Here is a 13334-nt window from a genome sequence, read left to right on the forward strand (position 1 = left end):
ATATAATAAAATCTAACCAAGCATTATTAATCTTATATCAAGATAAAAAAATCTAGTTGGTATTGTTTTCAGTATAAAGAGGTGGTTGCGTTCCTATCGAAGAGCAGCTCCAATGTTAAGTCCCATAAACCGACTTTTCAAATAAATATGTATGTAGATATGGTTACTAAGGTGTTGCTAGGGTAGACATGGTGGTTTCATAGTTCATGAAAGTTGATAGTGCGAAGACAGACAGTTTATAATTGAATATGGATAGCTTAAAAGCTGTTGATAAAAAGATAATTTAATGAATGTTGACAGACCGATAGTTTAATTGATGTTGATAGGTAAATGGATGTTTAACCCTCTACACCCCATAGCGGCCGCTGCCGGCCGTTCTGTGCAAATCTGTTAGCTTTCGACACCGCAATGCCATCTGTTCACTGTAGAATCTTTGCTGTTGACTGTCTATTTCACGATGTTGTTACCTTGGTAACCCTGGGAGAGAAACAACCAACCGCACGTCTTCATGATAGCAGATTCGACATTAGATTTGAATTATTACGTTGTGCTAACTCACCGTTCCATACGTCTTGAAGTTCAACGACCACGTTCGGATAATATTAGTAACTGTCAGCTGGACATTTAAACCGGTATTAGGTATAATACTTTCATGTCTACGGTGTATTTTTTTCCTAATAAACAATTACATCAGTGGTCTTATCCGGAGATAACAACATCAACTGAGTAGGCTAGCCTAAGCTAAAATGTCGCAACCACGTTGTTTCAAACTAATAATATAGCCAATAAACTAAGCAACTGAATTACAATGCATGCTGGAAAGCAAATCTCAATAGCCTTACACGAAATGTAATTGAAGTTATCAGATATCAGCTTATATTTTCAGACGTGTCTGACACGTTTTCCACACGTTTTCCCCCTCGTTAGTATTTGGTGTTAACCAGTACCTTCATTCATTGTTGAAAGTAAGTGTCAGATACGTTCGTTATAAAACGTTGTTATTTACACCCGTTTTCAACGTGTAATTCACGTTGTTTTTTAGTTGGTAATAGTTGGTGTAAATTGAAACCAAATTTGCATCTTCTGTTGACGTTGGAATCAGTGCTAGGTGCGTTGGATATTGCACTTGTAATCTGGCACCAGGTTACAACGTGCAATGGACGTTTTTAACAGGGTTATTTGTACTGGTGCCAGAAAACACATTTAAAGAACATACTATGCACGTTTGTTTTATTTGAAACCAAAATACAACCTAAATAAAACGTTTCTTTTGGTTCAAATAACGTGTTTTGCTGCTTGGGTAGCCTGGCAAGCCAAACTACACAGAAATGTATAGTCTGGGGTCGGACCATTCACGGAGTTGAAGCCTGTGGGTGGGATGAACAGTTGTCTTTCAAACTGCCTCTGCACGTAATAGGCCAGCATTTGTGACCAATCGTAGCCGGTCGGCAAAACGGCAACAGGGCTGCCAAGTTTCAGAAAATGGCAAGAGTGAGATGCGTTCGTCGAACATTTTTTTGACTGTCACACTCAAAGCGTGACACTTGGCAGCTCCGATTAGAGTCGCTTTTTCAAGTGTGAACTTACCAAGACAGAGGCAAATAGATGTTACACAGCTCTGCAACAAGTATAGGACAATGATAGACGTAGTAGCCTTAACGTTAACTTGGAAACTCAAGGAGAAACAGTGAATCAACAGTGAACAAAATCTAGCAAGCAGGAGAACGTTTTAAATCTAATTATCGGAGTCGGCGCTGTTGTGTGTGAAAGATAAGTTAGATGCCAAGACCCGCCTTTCGCTGCTTCTGATTTGTTTATTGCGTGATGCCTTCCGTGGTTGGTTAGATTTAGGCACAAAGGACTGATGGATTGGTTATTGCGGTCAGTCAATCAGAGTTGGCAAGGCAAGGACCAACGACACGTTTATTATCATGAAAACAAAAAATATACGTATAGCGCACTCAATGGGGAAATATTTTGCGTGACAAATGTCAAGTAGCCTATGGCGTGTGGTGTGAGAATGCCAAGTCTCAAAGCGTGAGACTTGGCAGCCCTGCGGCAAATACATCCTTCTTTAAAACGAATGACTTGAGTGCTTCTTTCTGCTCAAACTTGAAAGAAAAGCCCAAGTCTAACTCTTTCAAACGAGCGCGCTTCGTTCTCATCCATCTTTTGTTTTTCTCTGGTTGTGCAATATGGTCTCAAACCCAACTCGTCGAACGAGGACGCATTGTCCAGCCCCTTGGCGTCTTATCGGAAGCCGAAGGTGAGCTAAGGCGGGCTCAAGGACTCCGTACACAGATAAAACGTTCTGATTGGCTAGGCTGAACTCGAGTCGCAGGCTTGTCCTCAACGACCCTAGACCATCCCGCTAGGGTGCGTCTAGATTTCTAGGCTAGCTAACTATAGAAGCCAAATTCATTGGACTACATTGTTCAAGGACCATCAAACCAAACAGTATAATTCCGTGTCTGATATAATGGAGCAGTATTCTGTGCATTTCTGTAGAAAAAATATACAAATGTATGAAATAGGAGAGTGAGACACACCTTATCAAAGTTAACGTGGGTTGCAGTGCTGCATATTTTCTGATATGTTTCTATCTGTTCCTGTTCATCATGTTCATCCCACAGAACATCACTTGCTTCCACCACTTGGTCCTCCTCAACATAATCATGATCATCAATTGACTTCAAACCCAACAACTCCTGGGAGTGAAAGAGAGACAAAAAAATGAATAAATGTTATCACGTCATTATTATTTTTATTTTTATATAAATGTTAACATAAATTATATAAAATAATGTGAATAATATTTTGAGAGCAAATTTAAGATCTAGTCTAGATTCATAACAAAAAGCAAATCAGTCTAAATCCTGATTATTCTCAAGCCTGCCCCATCAGAACAACAATGAACTTGTTTCAGCCAGTCCCTTGCAAATTAAATACATCAACAGCAGTTGCAATGTCATATTATGTAATGACTTGACAAAATGTAATACATTCACTTCATTATAATAACTGTCATATTTTGTAATAATCTGCCACATTGTGTAATACGTTATTACATATTGCGGGTGTTAATACAAAATGCAGATGCATTGCAAAACAAAATTAAATTTGATTAAGTGATATTAGTCTTACATTAAGATTTAAAAAATCTATGATTGTTTTTAGAACGGAAAGACTTATCTAGAGCTCTCTTGAAAGAACATTTTGACTTTGACTATTTTTAAGTAGTTTTTTCAATACAAATTTACTCAACACACTGGCAGACATGCTTGTTTTAAGACAAATTTGCTTAACACACTGGCAGACAAATTTGCTTGTTTTCAGGATGAGATGTCTTAATTTCAGTCAAATGATGTCACAAGAATGTGCTAGTGTATTTATACTGAAAACAGTACCAATTATTTGTTTCATCTTGATAAACGATTAATAACACTTGGTTAGATTTGATTAGATACACAGTTTTTGCAGTGTGTTACAAAGGAAAATGGATGGAAATGTAATAATATCATGCATTATGTAGTAACCAACCAAAATTGACATCTTCATTGATAAAAACAGCATAGCAATGTGTAGTTTACTGTTTACTCAAAATTCATTATAGTCATATAGGAGTTGTCAAAGTGTTCAAATGTTCACTTTCTAGGCTGACTGACTATTGTTTGCTCTGAATAAATAAAGCAAGCACACGGCAGTTTCCTTTTACTTTTTTAATCGCCTCACAGACGTTTCAGGCTTTACCCTTCTTCAGTGAGATATGGCGATTACACCTTTGAACCCAAGTAGGTGTGCCTAAATAACCTCGCTCATCCCCTTTGACCCTGCTAGACCCCAGCACTCATCAAAGCCCGTCCTTGCCGCTAATTGCGTGCCCACAGCTGAACCACAAGCGCTATCAATAAGCAGCGACATAGCCTTTACTCAACTTAAGGCGAGACACGGCAGGAATAAACATAGTTTTGCTTCGGTTTGCCAACTTATCATGTATTCTTTCACACTACTACAACAACTAAGTCCGATTTACACATTTAGAGGTTTATTTCATTACCTTTTGTCTGATCACGGCTGTATATTTCTTCTAAATTCGCCAAAAGTTAGCATTCTAACGTGTCATAAATACCGCGACCGTGATACAAAACATACCATGCGTGATGTCGTTGGAAAGCTGTGTTTCTCCTGCATGACGTTATGCCATCCAAATATGGACACTTCCTTAGTATCCGCAAGCAATCGCGAAAGTTCAAAGGACTGAGAATGTCATTTGCTGTGTTTCAAGGCTTCTCAAAATTAGTTTTTTGTTGTCATTTTCCAACATCACAGCCTATGTAGCACTAACTTCAGTTATCAGTATTCTGAAGATATTTACAATTGGATATTGCATATGGATGCGAAAAGAAAAGAAATAGTGTTCCTAGTGCATTTCTACATGTGTGAAATGAATGTCTCACACTGGGATTACTGCAGCTGAAGAAGACTTGAAGAAGAATCTGTCTATTCACATTTTTCTACCAGCCATTGATAAATTGATTACATTTTTACATTTTAACATTTTAAAGTGGTTAGAATAAATTAAATCGGATTAAAATCGGCTAAAATCGGTATCGGCAGGTCAAATTCTATGAAAAATTGGAAATCGGAATCGGCTAAAAAAATCGGTGCATCTCTAGTATGTACCTTACTTGGTGCACTGGTACAGTCATGTTGGAACAGGAAGTGTCCATCCACAAACTGTTCCACAAAGTTGGGAGCATGGAATTGTCCAAAATCTCTTGGTTACTGCTGAAGCATTCAGAGTTTCTTTCACTGGAACAAAGAGGCCAAGCCCAGCTCAGGGATGGCCCCTTCCAAACATTTTGTGAACACTGAGGTGTCATGGAGGCGCCCAATGTTAGCTAAGGAATATTGTGAATATGATAATGAATTTTGATTAATATACACATTGGTATGCTGTTTTTATCAATGAAGATGTTTTGGTTGGTTATTACACAATGCACCATATTATTACATTTTCAGATTTTTTTTCCTTTGCAACACCCACATTTTGTAATAACAACTGCAATATGTAATAACATATTACAAAATGTGGTCAAATGTATTGCATATTGCGTTCAAGCATTTAACAAATTCAACAAATGCAGCAGAAATATGTTTGGTCAAGTTATTCCATAATGTGGAGTTACAGGGATGCCTTTGAAGTTTCAAGAGAACCCATGGCAAACACTTGAGAAATGAAGCTTTGCCACATTCTGTGCACACCCTATTGGCAAACTTCAATTGCATCGTAGTATGACAATTTTGTCTACTTTGCCCTCCAACTTTCTGTCACAGAACACTGACTTGGAATCAAGTCCAAGTCCATGGACTCATCCAAGAGGACTTGGATGACGTTGAAAACTATACATTTGCCTTCTTTAGGTGGACCATTAAACTCCCAAAACAGGAGAAGCTGTAACTCTGATCAAAGTCATGACATTTTACATTAAATATCTAAAATGTGAATAATAATAAATAGATAAATAAATGGGGAGGAGGGGTAGCATGTCCGCCCATCTTGTTTTGTCAGATGCTCTCAGAGTTTACTCTTCAATACACAGTAAAGGCACTGTTAAGACTTTTCAAGGATTTATAACAGATCATACCTGCTTAATTATTTCATCCAGCTGATGGTAGATCAGAGCAGCACCATCCTCTGAAGATCCAGTGTGGTCCACAACCTTAATACAAGATTGTGTCTTGTATTACTTGTATAATGTAATAAACGTTACAGACTGCACAGAACATTCCATGTTTTTCCGACTGGATGCCCTTGTGGACAAAAAATATATACCTACAGTGCCACAATATACCTACAGTGCCAATAGAAAGCCATCATACCCCTTTGAAATAGTTACTTTTTTTGTCTTACAGCCTGAAATCAAAACCCTTGCACCCTGGCATAAAAAAAAATATTTTCCAGTTTTATTTACAAATGTAGCTGTACAACATCAAAATAATGGGGAAAAAGACAACAGTTTTGAAAATTAATAAATTAAAAACTAGAATAGTTTTAAATTTTAAAAAAGAACAAATCAGAACATTTAAATCATTGGTAGACAGATAGACAGATAGATAGATAGATATATAGATAGATACTGTAGATAGATGCTCAGGGGAGTCATTATAACGTTGTAGTGGGTAAAAAGTCTTTCAGTATCTGTCTATTTTACAGCTTAATTGGCGTGGTCTCTAAGTGAAAATACTTTGTTGCTTGACCAGTCAATAGTGCAGGACTAGTGCACCACCAACTCCAGGGGCTCCAGAGCAGTCCACAAATTGGTTCTACCTCGCAATAGTTGCTTCAGCCAAAAGTTAAAGCTAGCCCCAGCAACTCGAGCTAGGTAAAACCGATTGTTTTGGTGGGTTTATCGTACTGAAAGTACTCAGGCATAATATATATTGGATCGGTAGGTCGGTCTATACATTTTTTTCAAGATTCAAAGTAAAGAAAAAGTACGATTTCGGTAACGGTGATTTTGTAGGTATGAACATTTGCATATTGTGACGTCCCTGATTCTGATGCATGTTACTACAGTGGCCGAGAAGGGCCAAATGCGCTCTGTTAGAGAAAGCAGTTTCAAATACAAAACGATGCAAATGAACAAAAGTACAAACAGAGAAACGTGGTACAAATGAGGTTTGGAGCACTTCCGTTGTAGTAGCTGGTTTCTGCAGCGTTTAGTGTTTTGCAGCGTTTCTCTATCTGTAGTGCATTTCATGAAGATAGAGCGTTTTGTGTTCTGCATCATTTCTCTATCTGCAGCGCATTTCATGAAGATGCATTTGCCTTTGTTCCTTGCAGTGCGTATTTTTCATTTGTATCACGTTTCTCTGTTTGTACTTTTGTTAATTTGCATCGTGTGACGGGTTGCATGCTTACCGTCACAGTAGCGACGCGCTACCTGGTTAAAACAGACTGAGTAATTGTTATCCGTGCGTGCGTGTTTGTCTGACGTGTCTATGTTTTCAGTTGACCTCCATACTGTTCTAAAATCATTTGTTAACATTGTCATTCATCATACACCTCTGCCGTAATCCTGTAGCTGTTTTAATTAGTCGACATTACCATCTAACACTACGCTGATTTATTACATGCTAGCAACAGTATCATTACATCGATAAATGTTTACATCCATTGAAATAATCACACAACACAGGTCTTTATCTGTATGTTTATTTAGCTTAATTGTTACAAATGTTATCATAGCGTTATGCTTGTCTCACCGGTGTCCCGTCTTGTGTCCTTGTTTGTATTAGTGAATGTTTGGCGCGATTGTCTTGTTGAAATTGACGCCTAGACTTCCGGGTCGACAGGAAGTGACCCGAAGTTTAGATATTGAATATTTTCGCTGTTTTTATATATTTTGGCTATGACAAAATGAGTGATGTTGTAAGTTACAGTGCCCTCCAAAAGTATTGGAACACATGCTAAAGTTGACAATATAAAATCATCTTTTGGATATTTACGGATGATTGGGAGGACATACGTTGAGTTGACTTTGTAGTGAGTAGAGGATCCTTAAAGCCAAACCGAAGTATCCCCAGGTCTTTATGTGGTCGGATAGAGAGTCCAGAATGAATTTAATCGAGTCAGTACCTTTCCGGAAATGTCGCTGCTGCAGCTGGCCTGGGAAACATTTTAGCAACATTTCCGGAAAGGTACTGACTCGATTAAATTCATTCTGGACTCTCTATCCGACCACATAAAGACCTGGGGATACTTCGGTTTGGCTTTAGGGACCCTCTACTCACTACCACGTAAGTGTAAGTGTAAGTGTTTGAAACAGTAGAAGAGGTATAAAAATAGTGTTTTGTAACGGCGAAAGGACATGCCCGGTTCACTTCCAGGCTAACGAGTTTCGGCTAAAAACTGTAAAATCGAACTCTCTCAAAACACATCCGAATGGCATGATTTGATGTCAACTCAACGTATGTACTCCCAATCATCCGTTAATTGATCTAATGTGCATTTTACTCCGGAAAATCCCTTTAATGCCTTAAATCAAAAAATGAGGAAAGATTCAACCTTTAAGGACATACATTTTCTTTGTGAATGAAAAATGTATAGTAAATAAATAAATGTTTTCCTTAAAATACAGGGGTCATAAGTATTGGAACGCCTATGTTAAATTCCCATAGAGGAGGCACATTTCTATTTTTAAAGGCCAGTTATTTCATGGATCCAGGACATTTTGGACCCTGATAAAGTCCCCTTGGCCTTTAGGATTAAAATAACCCCACGTCATCACATACCCTTCATCATACCAAGAGATTGGCATGGTTTTACTTCAGTAATTAGCTGTTAGCTAATTAGCTGGTTTGAATTGCATTGAGCTCAATGAGAATGAAACCAGCTAATTAGCTTACAGCTAATAAGAGACATTTATTCTAGTGTTATGTTTTTTTGCCTATCATGTCCATTTTTTATTTCATTTATGGAAAGTGTTTATTTTCTTTATGTTTTATTTTTAATTATTTTTATTGCCAAATATTGGCCTTATTTGGGAAACAACAATAAAAATCCCATCATTTAATTTATCCATCCCATCATCCAATTTACTCCTTAATCCTCCTGAGTGTGAACCACCTTGCTCAAGACGTATTTCCACATCTACCCTCAACACATCGTTTTGTATTTGAGACTGCTTTCTCTAACTGAACACGTTTGGCCCTTCTCCGACACCGTATGTTACAGACCACAAACAATTTGAAATCTTAGTCTAAAACATAGCCTATATTTTTTTGATAAAACATTTTAGCTTAGGGCGACATGGTCACCATTAGACTAATGGGGAAAATGGAAGGGAAAATATCTGGGCATAGTTCTTCTTATTCTGTCAAATGTTGAGAACTTTTAATGCATTTTTTAGATGAATAATGCACGGTGCCCAAACTAGTATAACTTTTAATGTTGACTGCGAACATTCATTACAGTCAAGCGCAAACCATTGACAGTTAATGAAACGAAGCGTAGGCCTAGCCTATACAATACGAGTTAAAAGATGGGGAGGCTGAGATGTCGTTCCAAAACTCCGGCAATTTATCTTATATAAAATGTACAGGCATGGGCAGCAGGAGGTAGCCTGACGACGTCATACTCAATTCTTATCAGAATATGAGTCTGAAACTGCTCCATTCAGCTGCGATTATGGGGCGTGATTCAACCGATACAGTGCGGGGGGGATAGCTCTGCACTCATTGGATAGACCAAACCAAACAGAACAAGTTATTGGCTGTCAGTATCTGCGAAATCTAAGACAGAAATATGTAGCAGGGTAGGCTAGGGAAAACATCCTCCTTCGTTTTTAAAAATAATTCCTTCAAACTGTATGCAATGAACAGCTGGGGAAGTGTGTCGTTAACCCAACGAGCAAACAGACATTTTTAAACAAACGGGAACAACATCACCCAAACATGCTGTTTTAACTGGGTGAAAGTGAAACTGAAGTTTTCCCACATATCCTCGTTGGTCTAAGTGTTCAGAAATAGTTGTGCGAATCCGTGATAAAACCTCCGTTTCAATAGCTAAGATAAACGAAAGGCCAAACTGCATGAACAAATTATGCATTCATAGCCATAGCGTTTCTGTTGCAATCAAAATCAACCTAAGCGAACATGGTCTCACACCCAACTCGTTGAACGAGGACGCATGCAGCCGTGAACGTCACTGCTGTTCATATGTCAATCATCACGTAAAGCCCGCCCTGTGAAATGTGATTGGTCCGAGCTGAAGTGTATCTGGAATAGTAGCAGCTGAACGGAGCAGTGCCAGACCGAAGTTCCCTGCAGAAAAAGAATGGAGGCGGGGCTAAACTTCGGTCTGGCATCCAGGCTAAGCAGGAGGTGTCCGCTCAAGAAAAACAAACTGATCACTGCTAAATCTCGGTCTCAATGACTCGTCATTCACACTCATCCGACAAAGCACGTTGCTATGGCCAAAAGCCAGTCGTTAAATCTCTCCGGTTGTCAAGCAATGTAGACTAATAAACGTTAGCTCACATTGCGTCTGGTTAGGACATGCTTTTAGCTTTGAAACATCACTATTTTACTCAGCCCACAGTAGTTGTTGGATTCAAATGGCCGGCTTCACGTGAGATCCTCACGCGTGAATCAAGCTTATTTTATTGATTTTTCCCAAGTGAAGCTGCAATGACCCAAACAACCACCAGGTGGCACTTGTGAGCAGGGTTAGGACAAATAGTCAATCATAAAACCACAAGCCTACTTCTGTGCGATACAGAAGTCTGCGCGAACATATATGGTATTGACGTGTCCATAATACAATTTACAAAAACGAACCTTATTTCTGCGATCAGTTGAAGACCAGTTATTGCTCCACAGCCCTAAGTTCGTGTTGATTTGGGAGAGTGCAGCCTGCAGCTCATACTGATTTGGGGAGAGATAGCTCGCTTTGGTAGGCCTAGTGAGTAGGCTACTATAATTTTGAATGGTTGCATTAAAGTGTGTAAGTTAAAGGGTTTGAATTACGATAAAAAAATTTAGCCTACTGGGAAAAACACCAGAATACCGACCATGCATGCGAGGCGGACAGGTTACCAGGAGCGCCACCACATGCATTTTGAGTTGTAGGACAAACTCTCTTTTTCATAGGCCTACACATTCAAATGTGGGCGATGCAGTAGCCTAACTTTGGCGATTTTAGTAGATAGCCTACAGCGAGGCAAATTTTTCGGCACTTGATTTCGTCTTCGGAAGAGTTGGACTCTCCCTTTAGGCCTACAGCCATCAACATAATGCAATGCAACGTTACAATTGTTGCGTCTGCGGGAAACGTGTATCTCTGTGAAAGCCTTTGATTCCAAATTAACATGGCAACGTTGCCTATGAATAAAGTGTCTAAGTAATCACAATAAGCTTGAAATTGTTAGGTAGTGTGTTGGTAGCGCGTCAGTCTCTTACTCTGCATGCTCACGATGAGAGTTCAAATCGTCAGTGGGTTTTTTTTGCCAAAGGCTCGTGTTGCCTTTTGTATGCAAAATTGTATGCAGAGGCATCTGGCTGTTTCGTTTAGGTTTGTTTTGGCTCAATTCATTTCAAAATTGCAGATAGGCCGATGGTACGCTTGTTTTTATGCTGGCAACAGAACAAAATGATTCACGAATGTTATTCTTGATTCTAAATGAGGGAAACAATTTTAAAAAAAAAGGTCCCGTTTTCCGACCCATCACAAACATCTTGCCTACCGTAAAACTCAAAATAATAGCCAGAGCTTTTATTTTCCCAAATCGGTAAAATGCACCGGCTTCTACTTAGGACAATCATATAGTGGTTCAGCTGTTGCGCGTCAGTACATTGCGGCGCGGCCAAGGCTCGCATCTCACCTCTCCATCAGTGTTGCCAAAAAAAAAAATCACAGGAAGTCGCTATTGGCTCTCTGAAAAGTCGCTAGAAGTCGCTAGGTTGCGTACTGACGTAAATATGACGTAACCACGCCCCCTTACGTCATACGTCGTGCCGTTGGTTCACTAGAGCTAGCTGATTCGCGGGATTACGTTATTCGTGACAACATCACGCTTAATTTGCATACGCCGTGCTGTTCATCGGCATCTTCCCCCACACTGTTTTATCTAATTTTGGGGGTGTTTTATGAATGTATTTATTTTTATGTGTTTTTATTGTGGTTTTTTTTTTAGTATTATTATTTTTTGGAGGAGTGGAGAGGGAGAAGAAGGAAAGGGAGAAGTTTTTTTATTATTCAATAACTGAACGTCACAAGACCTTTCATTTCGCGGGCCCAGTGAGTCAGCTACAGGTGCGTGTCATATGGCTGTCAGTGGACCAGCTGGTGAGACCGTTTCAGCTGTCGATATTGGAAATGGAGGAAAACTGATAGTGATGGAAATGGAGGATAGGCCTAACTGATAGTTGATGCCACTGCCAAGGCTGCTGGACCGAGGGATGGATTACTGATGGCCTTGGAACACGGTGAGTAAGCTAAAGTTAAACACACAATTGAGGGGAAGGGGGTGCAGAACAAAGTAGGGGATGTTATATATATTTTTTTTTCATTTATTTTATATATATTTATTTTGTGGTTTTCATGTTTTTAAAAAATATGATCCTTAAATCTAATGATATACATTATTGCCAGGATGAGCTGTTAGCGTTTAAAAGAAGCCCGTGAAACCATGAGCATTTGTGGAGATACCCCATAGACTGTAAAAAGGGATACCCACACGTCACAAGCTCATTATTCATCCTCCGAAGAATAAAGCAAACTTTAACTCTCTTTTTTGGCGATGAGCGTTCATTCTCAAAATAACTTTAGGCTAGGCCTGTAAAAACAAACTTTATTCTTTTATTATTTTTTTTTAAATGGAAAGGTAGAGGGAACATATTCTCAGCTCATGCATGGCGAACGTTGCGTGATCATTAGTGGCAGCTGAGCGTTCATCCTCGCAAGAACTATAGGCTACTAAAGCGAACTTTAACTCTCTCTTTTTTTTTGGCGATGAGCGTTCATTCTCAAAATAACTTTAGGCTAGGCCTGTTAAAACAAACTATTCTTTTATTTTTTTAAAATGGAAAGGTAGAGGGAACATATTCTCAGCTCATGCATGGCGAACACATGATCATTAGTGGCAGCTGAGCATTCATCCTCGCAAGAACTAGGCCTACTAAAGCGAACTTTAACTCTCTCTTTTTTGGCGATGAGCGTTCATTCTCAAAATAACTATAGGCTAGGCCTGTTAAAACGAACTTTATTTTTAATTTTTCTTTTTTTAAAATGGAAAGGTAGAGCTCATGCATGGCGAACGTTGCGTGATCATTAGTGGCAGCTGAGCGTTCACCCTCGCAAGAACTTAGGCTACTAAAGCGACCTATAACTCTTTTTTGGCGATGAGCGTTCATTCTCAAAATAACTATAGGCTAGGCCTGTTAAAACAAACTTTATTTTTTTATTGTTTTTTTTTAAATGTTTAAATGGAAAGGTAGAGAAACATATTCTCAGCTCATGCATGGCGAACGTTGCGTGATCATTAGTGGCAGCTGAGCGTTCATCCTCGCAAGAAACCGAACTTTAACTCTCTCTTTTTTGGCGATGAGCGTTCATTCTCAAAATAACTATAGGCTAGGCCTGTGAAAACGAACTTTATTTTTTTATTTTTTTAAAATGGAAAGGTAGAGGGAACATATTCTCAGCTCATGCATGGCGAACGTTGCGTGATCATTAGTGGCAGCTGAGCGTTCATCGCAAGAACCATAGACAGTAAAAGGCAAGAACTAGTAGGCTAGGCCTACTAAAGCAAACTTTATCATTTTTTTTA

General features: G+C 39.0%; 1 protein-coding gene across 6 annotated transcripts in view; it reads right to left on the reverse strand.

Annotated features, from left to right (window-relative positions):
- nphp3 (nephronophthisis 3) overlaps positions 1-13334 on the reverse strand; it is a 147001-nt gene that overhangs the window by 68193 nt on the left and 65474 nt on the right. For 5 of the 6 annotated variants that reach the window (XM_062520800.1, XM_062520801.1, XM_062520803.1 and 2 more), the window contains exons 9-10: positions 5649-5723; positions 2550-2708 (exon numbers count right to left, since the gene is read on the reverse strand). In XM_062520800.1, the coding sequence (XP_062376784.1) occupies positions 2550-2708; positions 5649-5723 (234 nt within the window). The remainder of the gene's footprint in view (positions 1-2549; positions 2709-5648; positions 5724-13334) is intronic. The other variant, XM_062520802.1, reaches the window with a different exon arrangement.

This window comes from Sardina pilchardus, chromosome 19 (assembly GCF_963854185.1).
Source record: "Sardina pilchardus chromosome 19, fSarPil1.1, whole genome shotgun sequence".
Lineage (NCBI taxonomy): Eukaryota > Metazoa > Chordata > Actinopteri > Clupeiformes > Clupeidae > Sardina > Sardina pilchardus.